At 43.6% G+C, this 14,609-nt stretch overlaps 1 protein-coding gene across 1 annotated transcript in view; it reads right to left on the bottom strand.

The window, feature by feature from the left end:
* LOC139276081 (uncharacterized) overlaps positions 1-14,609 on the bottom strand; it is a 74,638-nt gene that overhangs the window by 23,568 nt on the left and 36,461 nt on the right. Inside the window, exons 9-12 of the mRNA XM_070893540.1 lie at positions 11,114-11,199; positions 6,833-6,916; positions 880-942; positions 233-310 (exon numbers count right to left, since the gene is read on the bottom strand). Of these exons, the coding sequence (XP_070749641.1) occupies positions 233-310; positions 880-942; positions 6,833-6,916; positions 11,114-11,199 (311 nt within the window). The remainder of the gene's footprint in view (positions 1-232; positions 311-879; positions 943-6,832; positions 6,917-11,113; positions 11,200-14,609) is intronic.

Below are 14,609 nucleotides of genomic sequence, written 5' to 3'. Positions count from 1 at the left end.
ATAATGATTATCTCCTCTGTTACAAGCTAGATTTCTCCACAATACAGAGGAAAACAATGTTGTTACATTTTCCACTTTTAAAATAGCGGGTATTTTCCCTTTTATTAGGACTGTACCAGCTACATTTTTCTCTTGGATGTAAAACACTAATTTTCTGTTGATCTAATCACAATTATTGATGCTGAGAATTATTCAACACCCAAATATAATTCCAGTAAATTACAAAACTTACTATATGAGCAATTGGGATCTGGGCCCGCCAGAATTGCATAGGCTATAGCAGCATCTTTTACAGAGGTACAAATTGGACCTGTAAATACAAACAAATTATTCAGAATTTTCAGCCTTGTCCTACACAGCAGATAATCAAATAGTTCTTTTCTTACCACTTTGGAGAAAAAGGAGCAACTTAGATTGAGAGTGAGTGGTGGATGCAGCTAAACAATGTAACTTCCTTTCTGCATCATTACAACACGTCCAGGAGCAGAAAATATCACCACAATTCAAGTAAATACAGTAGTTCTACACAGCAATTGTTTCCGATCCTTGGAGTAGTGTATTAGAACAATATGTAGTAGACAAGATACAGCTGCAACATCACTTTTGTATAGTGCTGCAATGGGAATTTGAATTAATTCATCCATTATAAATGTGTGAAGAGGCACAATATCACTCAGTTTTCTTGAAGATTATTTAGAATTTAAATACACTTGAGTAGTAAAACTCTTCCCAAGCTATAATTCAGTATTTGTAAAATGTAGTGAAATATTTAATAAATTTATTCTGTATTATGTATCATGTATATTCCTTGCAGATCCATAAAATTGTTCAGAGAATTGTTTAAGTAACTTAAAGGAGTGCAGCAAAGTCTTGTCTTACCCAAAGTGACAGTGGAGTAGGAAAGAGGATGGGATCCGAAGGTACTGATTCGACCAAAAGTAACTAAAAGAAAACCACAAAAATAACAATGTTAACAGATTTCCTGTTTAACAATCATTGTACCGACAGATATTCCGACTGCATTGGTCAATAGACGTTCTTGAGACCAAACCAAAGCCTAAATAGAATCATGCAAGGTTACAGCACAGAAGGAGGCCACATTTGGCCCATCAAGCCCATGCCTGCTCTCTGCAAGAGCACTTCAGCTAATCCCACGCCCCCACCCTTTCCCCGTAGCCTGCATTTTTTTTTCCTTCAGGTACTTATCCAATTCCCTTCTGAAAGCCACAAATTCAGGCAGTGAATTCCAAATCATAACTAGTCGCTGCTTAAAAAAGTTTTTCCTCATGTTGCCTTTGGTTCTTCAGCCAATATTGCAGGATGTCATAAAAGTGTAAGCTTAACTACATAAACAGAAAATCTTGAAACTGAACAATACCATACATTTGTCATTTTAAGAGACAGCTTTAGTGTTCACAAAAAGGGAAGTGTACCAGATGTTCTGTTCCCAGGAGGTTCCTTTTCAGATAAAAGTCCCAGAGTCTGACAAGCGCTTACTTCTAAAATAAAGTTTTGTAATAATCAGATATCAGGTTGCATAGGTTTTTAGAAAGGGTTTCTCTACACTTGCAGTCTGCTCACAAGTATGTTTTAGTCTCCTGTTGAAATGGTCTATACTGTAGAATTATGTGCAATTACCTTCATAGAAACATAGAAAATAGGTGCAGGAGTAGGCCATTCGGCCCTTCTAGCCTGCACCGCCATTCAATGAGTTCATGGCTGAACATGCAACTTCAGTACCCCATTCCTGCTTTCTCGCCATACCCCTTGATCCCCTTAGTAGTAAGGACTTCATCCAACTCCTTTTTGAATATATTTAGTGAATTGGCCTCAACAACTTTCTGTGGTAGAGAATTCCACAGGTTCACCACTCTCTGGGTGAAGAAGTTTCTCCTCATCTCGGTCCTAAATGGCTTACCCCTTATCCTTAGACTGTGTCTCCTGGTTCTGGACTTCCCCAACATTGGGAACATTCTTCCTGCATCTAACCTGTCTAAACCCATCAGAATTTTAAACGTTTCTATGAGGTCCCCTCTCATTCTTCTGAACTCCAGTGAATACAAGCCCAGTTGATCCAGTCTTTCTTGATAGGTCAGTCCCGCCATCCCGGGAATCAGTCTGCGCTCCCTCAATAGCAAGAATGTCCTTCCTCAGGTTAGGAGACCAAAACTGTACACAATACTCCAGGTGTGGCCTCACCAAGGCCCTGTACAACTGTAGCAACACCTCCCTGCCCCTGTACTCAAATCCCCTCGCTATGAAGGCCAACATGCCATTTGCTTTCTTAACCGCCTGCTGTACCTGCATGCCAACCTTCAATGACTGATGTACCATGACACCCAGGTCTCGTTGCACCTTGTAAACTAGACTGGGTGATGTGTAATGAGAAAGGACTAATTAGCAATCTTGTTGTGCGAGGCCCCTTGGGGTAGAGCGACCACAATATGGTAGAATTCTTTATTAAGTTGGAGAGTTACACAGTTAATTTAGAGACTAGGGACCTGAACTTAAGGAAAGGTAACTTCGATGGTATGAAACGTGAATTGGCTAGAATAGACTGGCGAATGATACTGAAAGGGTTGACGGTGGATAGGCAATGGCAAACATTTAAAGATCACATGGATGAACTTCAACAATTGTACATCCCTGTCTGGGGTAAAAATAAAACGGGGAAGGTGGCTCAACCGTGGCTAACAAGGGAAATTAAGATAGTGTTAAATCCAAGGAAGAGGCATGTAAATTGGCCAGAAAAAGCAGCAAACCTGAGGACTGGGAGAAATTTAGAATTCAGCAGAAGAGGACAAAGGGTTTAATTAGGAGGGGGAAAATAGAGTATGAGAGAAAGCTTGCTGGGAATATAAAAACTGACTGCAAAAGCCTCTATAGATATGTGAAAAGAAAAAGATTAGTGAAGACAAATGTAGGTCCCTTGCAGTCAGATTCAGATGAATTTATAATGGGGAACAAAGAAATGGCAGACCAGTTGAACAAATACTTTGGTTCTGTCTTCACGAAGGAAGACACAATTAACCTTCCGGAAATACTAGGGGACCGAGGGTCTAGCGAGAAGGAGGAACAGAAGGAAATCCTTATTAGTAAGGAAATTGTGTTAAGGAAATTGATGAGATTGAAGGCTGATAAATCCCCAGGGCCAGATAGTCTACATCCCAGAGTACTTAAGGAAGTGGCCCTAGAAATAGTGGATGTATTGGTGATCATTTTCTAACAGTCTATCGACTCTGGATCAGTTCCTATGGACTGGAGGGTAGCTAATGTAACACCACTTTTTAAAAATAAGGAGGGAGAGAGAAAACGGGTAATTATAGACCGGTTAGCCTGACATCAGTAGTGGGAAAATGTTGAAATCAATTATTAAAAGATGAAATAGCAGCGCATTTGGAAAGCAGTGCAGGATCGGTCCAAGTCAGCATGGATTTATGAAAGGTCCAACTCAGTATAGATTTATGAAAAGGAAATCATGCTTGACAAATCTTCTAGAATTTTTTGAGGATGTAACTAGTAGAGTGGACAAGACAGAACCAGTGGATGTGGTGTATTTGGACTTTCAAAAGGCTTTTGACAAGGTCCCACACAAGAGATTGGTGTGCAAAATTAAAGCACATGGCATTGGAGGTAATGTACTGACATGGATAGAGAACTGGTTGGCAGACAGGAAGCAGAGAGTCGGGATAAACGGGTCCTTTTCAGAATGGCAGGCAGTGACTAGTGGGGTGCCGCAGGGCTCAGTGCTGGGACCCCAGCTATTTACAATATACATCAATGATTTAGATGAAGGAATTGAGTGTAATATCTCCAAGTTTGCAGATGACACTAAGCTGGGTGGCGGTGTGAGCTGTGAGGAGGATGCTAAGAGGCTGCAGAGTGACTTGGACAGGTTAGGTGAGCGGGCAAATGCATGGCAGATGCAGTATAATGTGGATAAATGTGAGGTTATTCACTTTGGTGGCAAAAACACGAAGACAGAATATTATCTGAATGGCGGCAGATTAGGAAAAGGGGAGGTGCAATGAGACCTGGGTGTCATGGTACATCAGTCATTGAAAGTTGGCATGCAGGTACAGCAGGCGGTGAAGAAGACAAATGGTATGTTGGCCTTCATAGCTAGGGGGATTTGAGTATAGGAGCAGGGAGGTTTTACTGCAGTTGTACAGGACCTTGGTGAGACCACACCTTGAGTATTGTGAGCAGTTTTGGTTTCATAATCTGAGGAAGGACATTCTTGCTATTGAGGGAGTGCAGCGAAGGTTCACCAGACTGATTCCCGGGATGGCAGGACTGACATATGATGAAAGATTGGATCGACTAGGCTTACATTCCTTGAATTTAGATGAATGAGAGGGGATCTCATAGAAGCATATAAAATTCTGACAGGACTGGACAGGTTAGATACAGGAAGAATGTTCCCGATGTTGGGGAAGTCCAGAACCAGGGGATACAGTCTAAGGATAAGGGGTAAGCCATTTAGGACTGAGATGAGGAGAAACCTCTTCACTCAGAGAGTTGTTAACCTGTGGAATTCTCTACCACAGACAGTTGTTGATGCCAGTTCGTTGGATATATTGAAGAGGGAGTTAGACATGGCCCTTACGGCTAAATGGATAAGGGGTATGGAGAGAAAGCAGGAAAAGGGTATTGAGGTGAATGATCAGCCATGATCTTATTGAATGGTGGTGCAGGCTCGAAGGGCCGAATGGCCTACTCCTGCACCTATTTTCTATGTTTCTATGTAAACTGCCTATTTCCAGCAGAATTCTTTTGACAATACCTTTTGTCCCCAAGCTGTGTTTTTATTTTATTTTTCTGTATGCTTTTATTTTACTGGTGCACTCTGTTGTTACAGCCTGGTGGATATAGAAATACCAGTTTGTTGGAACAGAGAAGCCCGAGAGGAAACCTCATTGAGGTATATAAAATTTTGAGGGGCCTGGATATCGTGGATAGCAAGGGCCTATTTCCCTTGGTGAAGGGGTTAATTACGAGGGGGCATAGTTTTAAAGATGGTTGGTGGAAGGTTCAGCAGGGATTTGAGGGGGGCTGCTTCGTGCAGAGGGTTGTGGGGGTCTGGAATTCACTGCCTGGAAGGGTGGTGGATGCAGAAACCCTCACCACATTTAGTGCTCAATTTTCCCCAAAGCATTTTTTTGGCGTACTTAAAGAGTTACGCCCGATTTTTTGGGGCCCAAGTACGCCAAAAAAAAAATGTTCTAAGTTTTCCCGTTGGATTTCTTCATTTTGGCGTGGCCTAACCCGACCTTTATTTTTGGGGGTGGAGCCTTGATCTGCACCAAAAAGATCGGGCTGCCATGGTAACCAGGGTGCTGGTCCCATTCTCGGTCCCCACACATACATCTCTATCTCTCGCTCTCTCTCTCGTGTGTGTGAGAACCGGGGACCGAGAATGGGACCGGACAGGCTTTGGGCGGGGTTGGAGGCAAGTTGCTGCTACGTGTTTCAATTCTTTCAGTGTGCCCGGGCATCTGCTGTGCCATTTTCCTTACCTGCACCGATTTCCTTAACTCTAGGGAAGGTTTTTCTGGAGAGGCCACAAACGCTGGCCTAATCAGAACTCTCAGCATGCCAAACTTCCCTCAATGGCCAGAATTGGCATAGGTGGCTGGTTACACCCGCTTTGGCGGGAAAAAAAACTGCCTTAAAAAATCGTAACTATCTGAGTTACACTGGTGCAAATTGATTGGGGAAACTGTGGTTTTTCAACTTAGGCCACAAAGAGCAGCCTGCAAAAAAAACGGCGCAAATCACTGGGGAAAATTGAGCCCTTAAAAAGGTGTTTGGATGGATACTTGAAGTGCTGTAACCTGCAAGGTTACGGACCTAGAGCTGGTAAGTGGAATTAGACTGGATAACCTCTTGTTGGCTGGCACAGATACAATGGTAAGTACTGCAGGGAATCGAATACGGCCAGGGTAATCTCCTGAACTAGTTTCGATCGCCTGGATGGGTCAGAAAGGAATTTTCCCAAATTTTTTCCCCAGTTGCCCTGGGTTTTTAATCTGCTTTTTTGCCTCTCCCAGGAGATCACACGGCTCCGGTTGGGGTGGAGTGTGGAATGTTTCGGTGCAAGGGATATCGCAGGTGTGTGTGGTGGACTGGTTGGATCGGATGCTCTTTACCTTTCCACCATTGTTCATTGGTTTATATGTAACCTTCAGGGCTGCTGACCGAGGGCCGTGTGGCTCTTTGTCGGCCGGCGCAGACACGATGAGCCGAAATGGCCTCCTTCTGCGCTGTAGATTTCTATGTTTCTATGTTCTAAATACATTTCTGTCAGTACTCCGTCCCATGGCCTGGCTAAGAACTCATGAAATTCATCAAATTGAAGACATTGGCATTTGAAAGGGGCAATTTGCAGATTTCATCCTCCCAGCAGGAAGCCTCACCCACAGCAGTGCATATTAGAAATAATGATGAGTGCGATTCTCTGATTATTAATACATGCAGCACATGCCCAAATTGACATTATGCAAGGACCCTGAGGGCAATGTCAGAAAATCATCCCTTTGGAGTCAGTGTGAGGTGGTTTCATCTGACCTGATTCTGGGGCAAAGTAGACAGTTTCCCTATACATCAATGCCACACTTGTAAGGTAACTGCAGCCTTACCAACATACTGGACCCTAACTTGCAATTTTGTGTTTGGAAGTCAATTACCCGAATCACTTCAATAAAGGATTTCTGATTTAAAGTAGCAAGTGTATGGACAAAGGCCTATGGGCAGATGGACACAAAGTTCCCAAAGAATAAAGAGCTTCTCTTTGCAAGTGCAGCTTACAATCATACCAAAACAAAAATACCTTTCAGTCCTACCACACCACAAAACGATGCTGGAATTCTTATCGAACCTCCTCCATCACTCCCAATAGCCAATGGGCAAAGACCTTTAAGAAAACAAAAAAGTCACTACAGGTTAAATCCACAGTGAGACCACAACGTCTAGGCTTAGGTTTGTGAACCAAAATCTATACCTTAATGTTAACAAAATCTGTGCAAAGCAAGCCACATGAACAATTATTTAACTGATGTCAACAAAAGTTACTCAAAGATACAGAAAGTGACTGCAATATCACAGATGAAATAGGGAAATATCTAACTCTAAATAAGATAATTGTGGCTAAGTGCTTTATAAGTAAAAGCAAATATAAACTTTCAAAAAAAGCCTCAAATTCAAGGAAAATTAAAGTGCAAACTATGTAGAGGTTTTTTTTAAACTTTGTTGCTGGAGCAGTTCTATGATAATTAAGTGTTTGAAAAAAAAGCAGATTTAATATATCCTCTTCCTTGTAATATGTTTTTAATTAAGGATGTGTTGATATACAAAAATAACAGGTCCTTTTGATGGCTCAGCAAATTTATATGGTCAGTAGCTAAGCCATACACAGACCAGTAAAGTCCCATGTTCGTTCCGTCTTTGGTGAATTAGCTGATCTGAACTGGATAATGATGAAACGCTACAATTTATTTTAGTACCTGTTAATTAGAGAGGTGAAGATTCAGCCTAGGTTCCTGCTCCTAATCACCGTCAAGCAATACATGCTGGAAATGTATCCGGGATATCAGATGAGTGTGGAATTGGGCTTAGCTATGCCATCTACACATTCTGTCAAAGTTCAAACATGAATAATGGCCAAGTGGAAAGATACTGGAGAGCAACCAGCACTCATGGGACCATGTTCTAGTAGCAGGTAAGTTCCCTTAAAAAAAAGTGGGGCTAACAAATCTAGGACCCCCTGGATTCAAGCAACATACAGGGCAAGATAAAGAAAAAAAAGGAAGCTTATGACAGTTATTGAGAACTCAACACTGCAGAAATTCTAGGAGGAGTACAAGGTGCAGAGATGCAATTAAAAAAGATATCAGGAAAGCAAAATGAGAGCACGAAAAAAGGTTGGCAAGTAAAATCAGGGAAAACCCAAAGATTTTTTATAAATACATTAAGAGCAAGAGGATAACTACAGAAAGAGTAGGGCCCATTCGAGACCATACAGGAAATCTGTGCGTGAAGGAAGAAGATGTGGGTATGATTCATAATGAGTACTTTGCATGTGTTTTCACAAAAGAGAGGGGTGATGCAGACTTTGAAATGAGGGAGTAGGAGTGTGAAATATTAGACGAGATAAACAGAGAAAGTATTAAGGGGCTTAGCAACTTTGAAAGTGGATAAATCCCCAGGCCCAGATGAAATGTATCCCAGGCTGTTGAGAAGCAAAAGAGGAAATAGCAGAGGCTCTGACCAATATTTTCCAGACCTCTCTGGCTACAGGCGTGGTGCCAGAGGACTGAAGGACTGCTAATGTTGTACCTTTATTTAAAAAGGGAGAAAGGGATAGACCGAGTAATTACAGGCCAGTCAGCCTAACCTCAGTGGTGACAAAATTATTGGAAAAAATCCTGAGGGACAGGATAAATCTTCTTTGGAGAGACATGGATTAATCAAGGACAGTCCGCATGGATTTATTAAGGGAGGTCATGTCTGACTAACTTGATTGAATTTTGAGGGGAGGTAACCAGGAGGGTCAATGAGGGTAGTGTGTATGATGTAGTGTATATGGATTTTAGAACAGCTTCTGATAAGGTCCCACATGGCAGACTGGTCACGAAAGTAAAAGTTCATGGGATCCAGGGAAAAGTGGCAAGTTGGATCCAAAATTGGCTCAGAGGCAGGAAGCAAAGGGTAATGGTTGATGGGTGTTTTTGTGACTGTATGGTTGTATCCAGTGGGGTTCTGCAGGGCTCAGTGCTGGGTCCCTTGCTTTTTGTGGTATATATCAATGACTTGGACTTGAATGTTGGGGGTATGATTATGAGGTTTGTAGATGACACTAAAATAGGCTGCATGGTTGATAATGAAGAAGAAAGCTGTGGACTGCAGGAAGATATCAATGTACTTGTCTGATGGGCAGAACAGTGGCAAATGGAATTCAATCTGGAGAAGTGTGAGGTAATGCATTTGGGGAGGTCTAATATTTCCTTAAATATTAAATGGTACGACATTGAAAAGTGTAGAGGAACAAAGGGACCTTGGAGTGCAGGTCCACAGATCCCTGAAGGTAGCGGGCCCGATAGATAAGTTGGTTAAGAAGGCATATGGAATACTTGCCTTTATTAGTTGAGGCATGGAATACAAGAGCAAGGACATTATGCTTGAACTGTATAAAGCACTGGTTAGGCCGCAGCTGGAGTACTGTGTGCAGTTCTGGTCACCACATTACAGGAAAGATGTGATTGCACTGGAAAGGGTGCAGAGGCGATTTACAAGAATGTTGTCTGAACTGGAGAATTTTAGCTATGAGGAAAGATTGGAGATGCTGGGTCTTTTTTCTTTGGAACAGAGGAGGCTGAGGGGAGACCTGATTGAGGTGTATAAAATTATGAGGGGCCTGGATAGAAAGGACCTGTTTCCCTTGACAGACAGATCAACAACCAGGGGGCATAGATTTAAAGTAATTGGTGGGAGGTTTAGAGGGGATTTGAGGGGAAATTTCTTCACCCAAAGAGTGGTGGGAGTCTGGAACTCACTGCCTGAAAAGGGTGGTAGAGGCAGAAACCCTCACCACATTTAAAAAAGGTATTAACTATTTGTACTGCACTTTTTTTTGACAGACCTGCGACAAGCCCTGCCCCCATCAAGATCCATCCCCTTCCTCTCCCGGCCCAGAATCATTCCCTCCACATGGTGCCGAGAAGCAGGACCCGAGACTCCGCTAAGGCCCCGACTTTCTTCCCCTGCTGATTCCCGAGGGTGTCGCTGGGCGCCGACTCTCTCCTCGCACCCCACCCCCGTTTCTTCTTCACTTCCCCAGGACTCTCTCTTTCTCCCTCCCTCTGGACTTTGGGGGGGGGGGGGGGGGGAGGAAAGAGAGGGGGGAAAAAAAAAAAGAGAGAGAGACAGACAGAGGGTTGAGGGGGGGCGAGGGAGAGGCACGGTTGGGTGGGGTGGGGAAGGAGGAAACACGGTTGGGGAGGGATGGGCGGGGGGAGCGAGGGAATCGGACGGGAGAGAGGGAACTCGGGGAAGATGGATCACATTCTTCCAAATCCCTACAGGGGACATCGTTGGAGTGGATGATATCCAGAAGTCACAACACTGTCACTATTCACTACAATAAACCTGTTAACAATCCGTACACAATGTCTGCCCCATCTATGGTGGGGTGGCAGGGGTGAGGCATGCACATGCTCTGGGGTAAGGCACTTGGGCTGGGGGAGTAAGGTACTTTGACTGGGGGAGGGATGTACTTGGACTGGGGTATGGGACTTTGGCTGGCCCTTGCTGTCTTCTAGGGGAGCTCTGTCCTCTGTCGCTTCAGGAAGTCAAAGTGGATCGAGTTACAATTTGCAAAGTCAGTGAGACCTTGCAATGGGCGGTTCCAGTTACACATTCCTGTGAAACTTCAGGGTGTGGCTTATCCTCCAAAGGGACCAATCATAGACAATGGGTGGAGCATGGTACCCATTTTTGCAGTGCTAATAAGCATGTCCTTTAAAAAATACTTGGATGTGCACGTAAAGTGCCGTAACCTACAGGGCTACGGACTTACATGGAATGTGAGATTAGGCTGGATAGCTCTTGGTCGGCCACCGCGGATACGATGGGCCGAAATGGGCTGTAAATTTCTATGATTCAGTCAAAGACTTCATGAAGATAGGTGAGTCGGAGGGAAAACGAGCAAGGAACAAAAACATTTTGCTTTCTATTAATCCGAAATAAGTTCCTTTACTGCAAGTCAAAGGGAACTAAAGTGGTGTATGTATTTTCTTGTTTTCTAGAAATACTCCTTCCAGAAACTGAAATACAGGGCACCCTTATTATGACTCATTTGGATATGCACTAGCCAAGGTTACTTAAGCAAAAGTTTCAGGAGCTACACATTTGTTATAGGAAATTACATCACACCAGTTCAGATGGAGATTTAATCAGCTCCTTGTACATCTTACTAGATATGTGAGGTCTGCCTTCAATATGCTACCAGAAAAACTGAATACATTATTTCTTCACTAAAACAAGCGGCTTAAAAAGGTCCATTTAAGAAATGGCGACAGATGTTGCCATAATCTTTGAGCAATTAAACTCGTACCTGCGGCTACGGCTGCCCCTGAGCCGCTGGAGCTTCCTCCAGTAAAATGGCGAGGGTTGTAAGGGTTCCTGGGAACACCATGATAGCTGGAATGACAGGACAGTTTGTAAAATATATTTCACACCAGCAGAAAATTTTAAATGCATACTTTTTCCTCTTTGTTAGGTCCCTTGCTCCACTACACCTCCTCCGACTCACCTCTGTGTGTCTGCACCTGTAAGCATGCTCACAGGTTTGTAGAGCTGTTGCAGCGGGTAGGTCTGAAGGCCTCCTTGTAGGACTGTTCCTGGGCACAGCCAAGGGTGCCATCAGCCGGTCCAGGCAGCGGGCGGTCGTTCAGCCTGCCTGCCTCTCTTCCGTGCTTACATCGGGCCAGGGTGTCGCTAGAGATGGAGCACGCGGTGTCCACCGGTACGCTCGCGGCCTTCCGCGAGAGGTGGGCGCCAGAGGGACTGGAGTGCATTGTCACCCCCGGCAACCAAATTTTAATTTGATTTTATGTTTTAAAGTTTAATTTGTTTTAATTGCCGGATTTTTAGTGTCCCCTTCCCCTTTTATAGGGGGCACTTGTAATACATGGTTTTAATGCCCCCCCCCCAAAAAAATCACAAAAAACCCAAAAAAAAACATTTATTAAAAAAAGGGGCAGTTAAGTGTCTGGAGTGTCCCCCAGATCGGGTGGCACTTGATCTAATGTTTATTTTGTTCCCCCCCCCCCCAAAAAGAGTTGTAGAGCTGTTGCAGTGGGTAGGTCCGAGGGCCTCCTTGGAGGACTGCTCTTGGGCACGGCCAAGGGTGCCATCAGCCGGTCCAGGCAGCAGGCGATCGAGGGGGTCGTACAGCCTGACTGCCTGCCTCTCTTCCGCGCGTACATCCGCGCCAGGGTGTCCTTGGAGATGGTGCACGCAGTGTCCACTGGTACGCTCGCGGCCTTCCGTGAGAGGTGGGCGCCGGAGGGGCTGGAGTGCATCGTTATCCCCGGCATTTTAATTTGATTTTATATGTTTTAAAGTTTAATTTGTTTTATTGCCGGTTTTAGTGTCCCCCTCCCCTTTTATAGGGGGCACTTGTATATATATTTCTTGCTTTAGTGCCAAAAACCCAAAAAAAAACAAAAAACAAAAAAAAGGCACTAGTAAACTGTTTGTAGTGTCCCCCCTTCAATAAGCGGGCACTTGATTTAATGTTTATTTATTGTTTTCCACAAAAACAGTTGTAGAGCTGTTGCATCGAGAATGGCTTAGCCAGTCACGTGATGCTCACAAGACTCAATAAAGCCCCAGTCATCCACGATGAGGCATGCAGTTATGAGCCTAGTGGATGAACTGGTAATGTGTAGTGTGATGGTTAAACTTTGTTAATAAACCATCTACTTCTTAATAGCAATGCGTTGCTATGAATTCTTAAGCAAATAACCCATGAAGCAAAGGCATTACAAAACCACGATCAGTCACTCTGCAGACAGATTTATTGCAGTGTGGGGGAGGGGGGAGGGGCAGAACCCGTTATATCAGCCACATACACCCAAGGCCTGCCAAAACAGACATGGGATATCACCCTTCAGGAATGATTACAGCTCATTTCAATTCATAAACGTGATCAATTTTGATGTACCTTGCTCTTAAAAACAAACGTACTTCTATAGCCCTTCATAGCTAGGAGAGCCATGGCAGTTGTTGTTGTCAGTAAGTCAGCATGCAGCAAATGACATGCTTCTGGAGTGAAGTATAGGTGCTAAAGATGGATGTCCTTTCACATACCCAGGTCCACTTTGTAAGTATGGAGCTTGGGTCTTCGCAGAACGAGCCTGAAGTATCACTGGATCTGGAGATGTTGTGCCTGCATGAATTGCTCCCCTCATACAATTTGCAAACCACTATGACAACATCTAAAGGGTTTTCCATCATCCTTATACTTTATTGTTGCAACTGTAGCAGTTGTCATTTAGACTGCAAGGAAATGTGCCTTTGCCAAATGCAGGCTTCCAACAATATTTTGAGCGGAAATTGATCTGTGCAGAATGTTTAATGCTCAAGCACATATGATAGTGGTTGAGAAATTAGATTTCAAAAGTTCCCAAACAACATTACCTTGCAGCCAGGAAGCAATTTGTGTTTGATAATTTTAATAGAATTTTTGGAGGAAATAAAGGAATGTATTGATAAAGGAACTGCTGATAATATTGTGTATATGGATTTTCAAAAGGCATTTGATAAGATGCTACAGAGAAGGATTGTTGTTAAAATGAAGGCACTGCATATTGAAAGGAGCGTGGCAGCACGGATAGGAAGTTGGCTAAAGAGCAGAAAACATAGAGCAGTGGTTGAAGAGGCTTTTTGGACTGGAGGGGTGAACACAGTAGCATCTCCTGGGGTTAGTTTATGACCATTTAGTTGAGTCCTGAACCTTGTCCACCCACTCTATAGTGCACTGAATTTTGCACGGGGTTGTTTTGGGATTAGCAAAAATGTTGCGCTGTGCTCAAACCTCATTTAAATCTAGAAACATAGTAACATAGAAAATAGGTGCAGGAGTAGGCCATTCGGCCCTTCAAACCTGCACCACCATTCAATATGATCATGGCTGATCATGCAACTTCAGTACCCCATTCCTGCTTTCTCTCCATATCTCTTGATCCCTTTAGCCGTAAGGGCCAATCTAACTCCCTTTTGAATATATCTAACGAACTGGCCTCAACAACTTTCTGTGGTAGAGAATTCCACAGGTTCAAATTCTCTGAGTGAAGAAGTTTCTTCTCATCTCGGTCCTAAATGGCTTACCCCTTATCCTTAGACTGTGATCCCTGGTTCTGGACTTCCCCAACATCGGGAAAATTCTTCCTGCATCTAACCTGTCCAATACCGTCAGAATTTTAAATGTTTCTATGAGATCCCCTCTCATTCTTCTAAATTCCAAGGAATATAAGCCTAGTCGATCCAGTCTTTATTCATATGTCAGTCCTGCCATCCCGGGAATCAGTCTGGTGAATCTTCGCTGCACTCCCTCAATAGCAAGAATGTCCTTCCTCAAGTTAGGAGACCAAAACTGTACACAATACTCCAGGTGTGGCCTCACCAAGGCCCTGTACAACTGCAGTAAGCCCTCCCTGCTCCTATACTCAAATTCTCTCGCTACGAAGGCCAACATGCCATTTGTCTTCTACACCACCTGCTGTACCTGCATGTCAACTTTCAATGATTGATGTACCATGACACCCAGGTCTCGTTGCAAGTCCCCTTTTCCTAATGTGTCACCATTCATATATTCTGCCTTCCTGTTTTTGCCACCAAAGTGGATAACCTCACAGTTATCTACATTATACTGCATCTGCCATGCATTTGCCTACTCGCCTAACCTGTCCAAGTCACCCTGCAGCCTCTTAGCATCCTTCTCACAGCTCTCACTGCCACCCAGCTTAGTGTCATCTGCAAACTTGGAGATATTACATTCAATTCCTTCGTCTAAATCATTAATGTATATTGTAAATACTGGGGTC

This window comes from Pristiophorus japonicus, chromosome 11 (genome assembly GCF_044704955.1).
Source record: "Pristiophorus japonicus isolate sPriJap1 chromosome 11, sPriJap1.hap1, whole genome shotgun sequence".
Lineage (NCBI taxonomy): Eukaryota > Metazoa > Chordata > Chondrichthyes > Pristiophoridae > Pristiophorus > Pristiophorus japonicus.
Note: the sequence above shows the minus strand (reverse complement) of the source record. Positions and strands in the feature narration are given on the sequence as shown.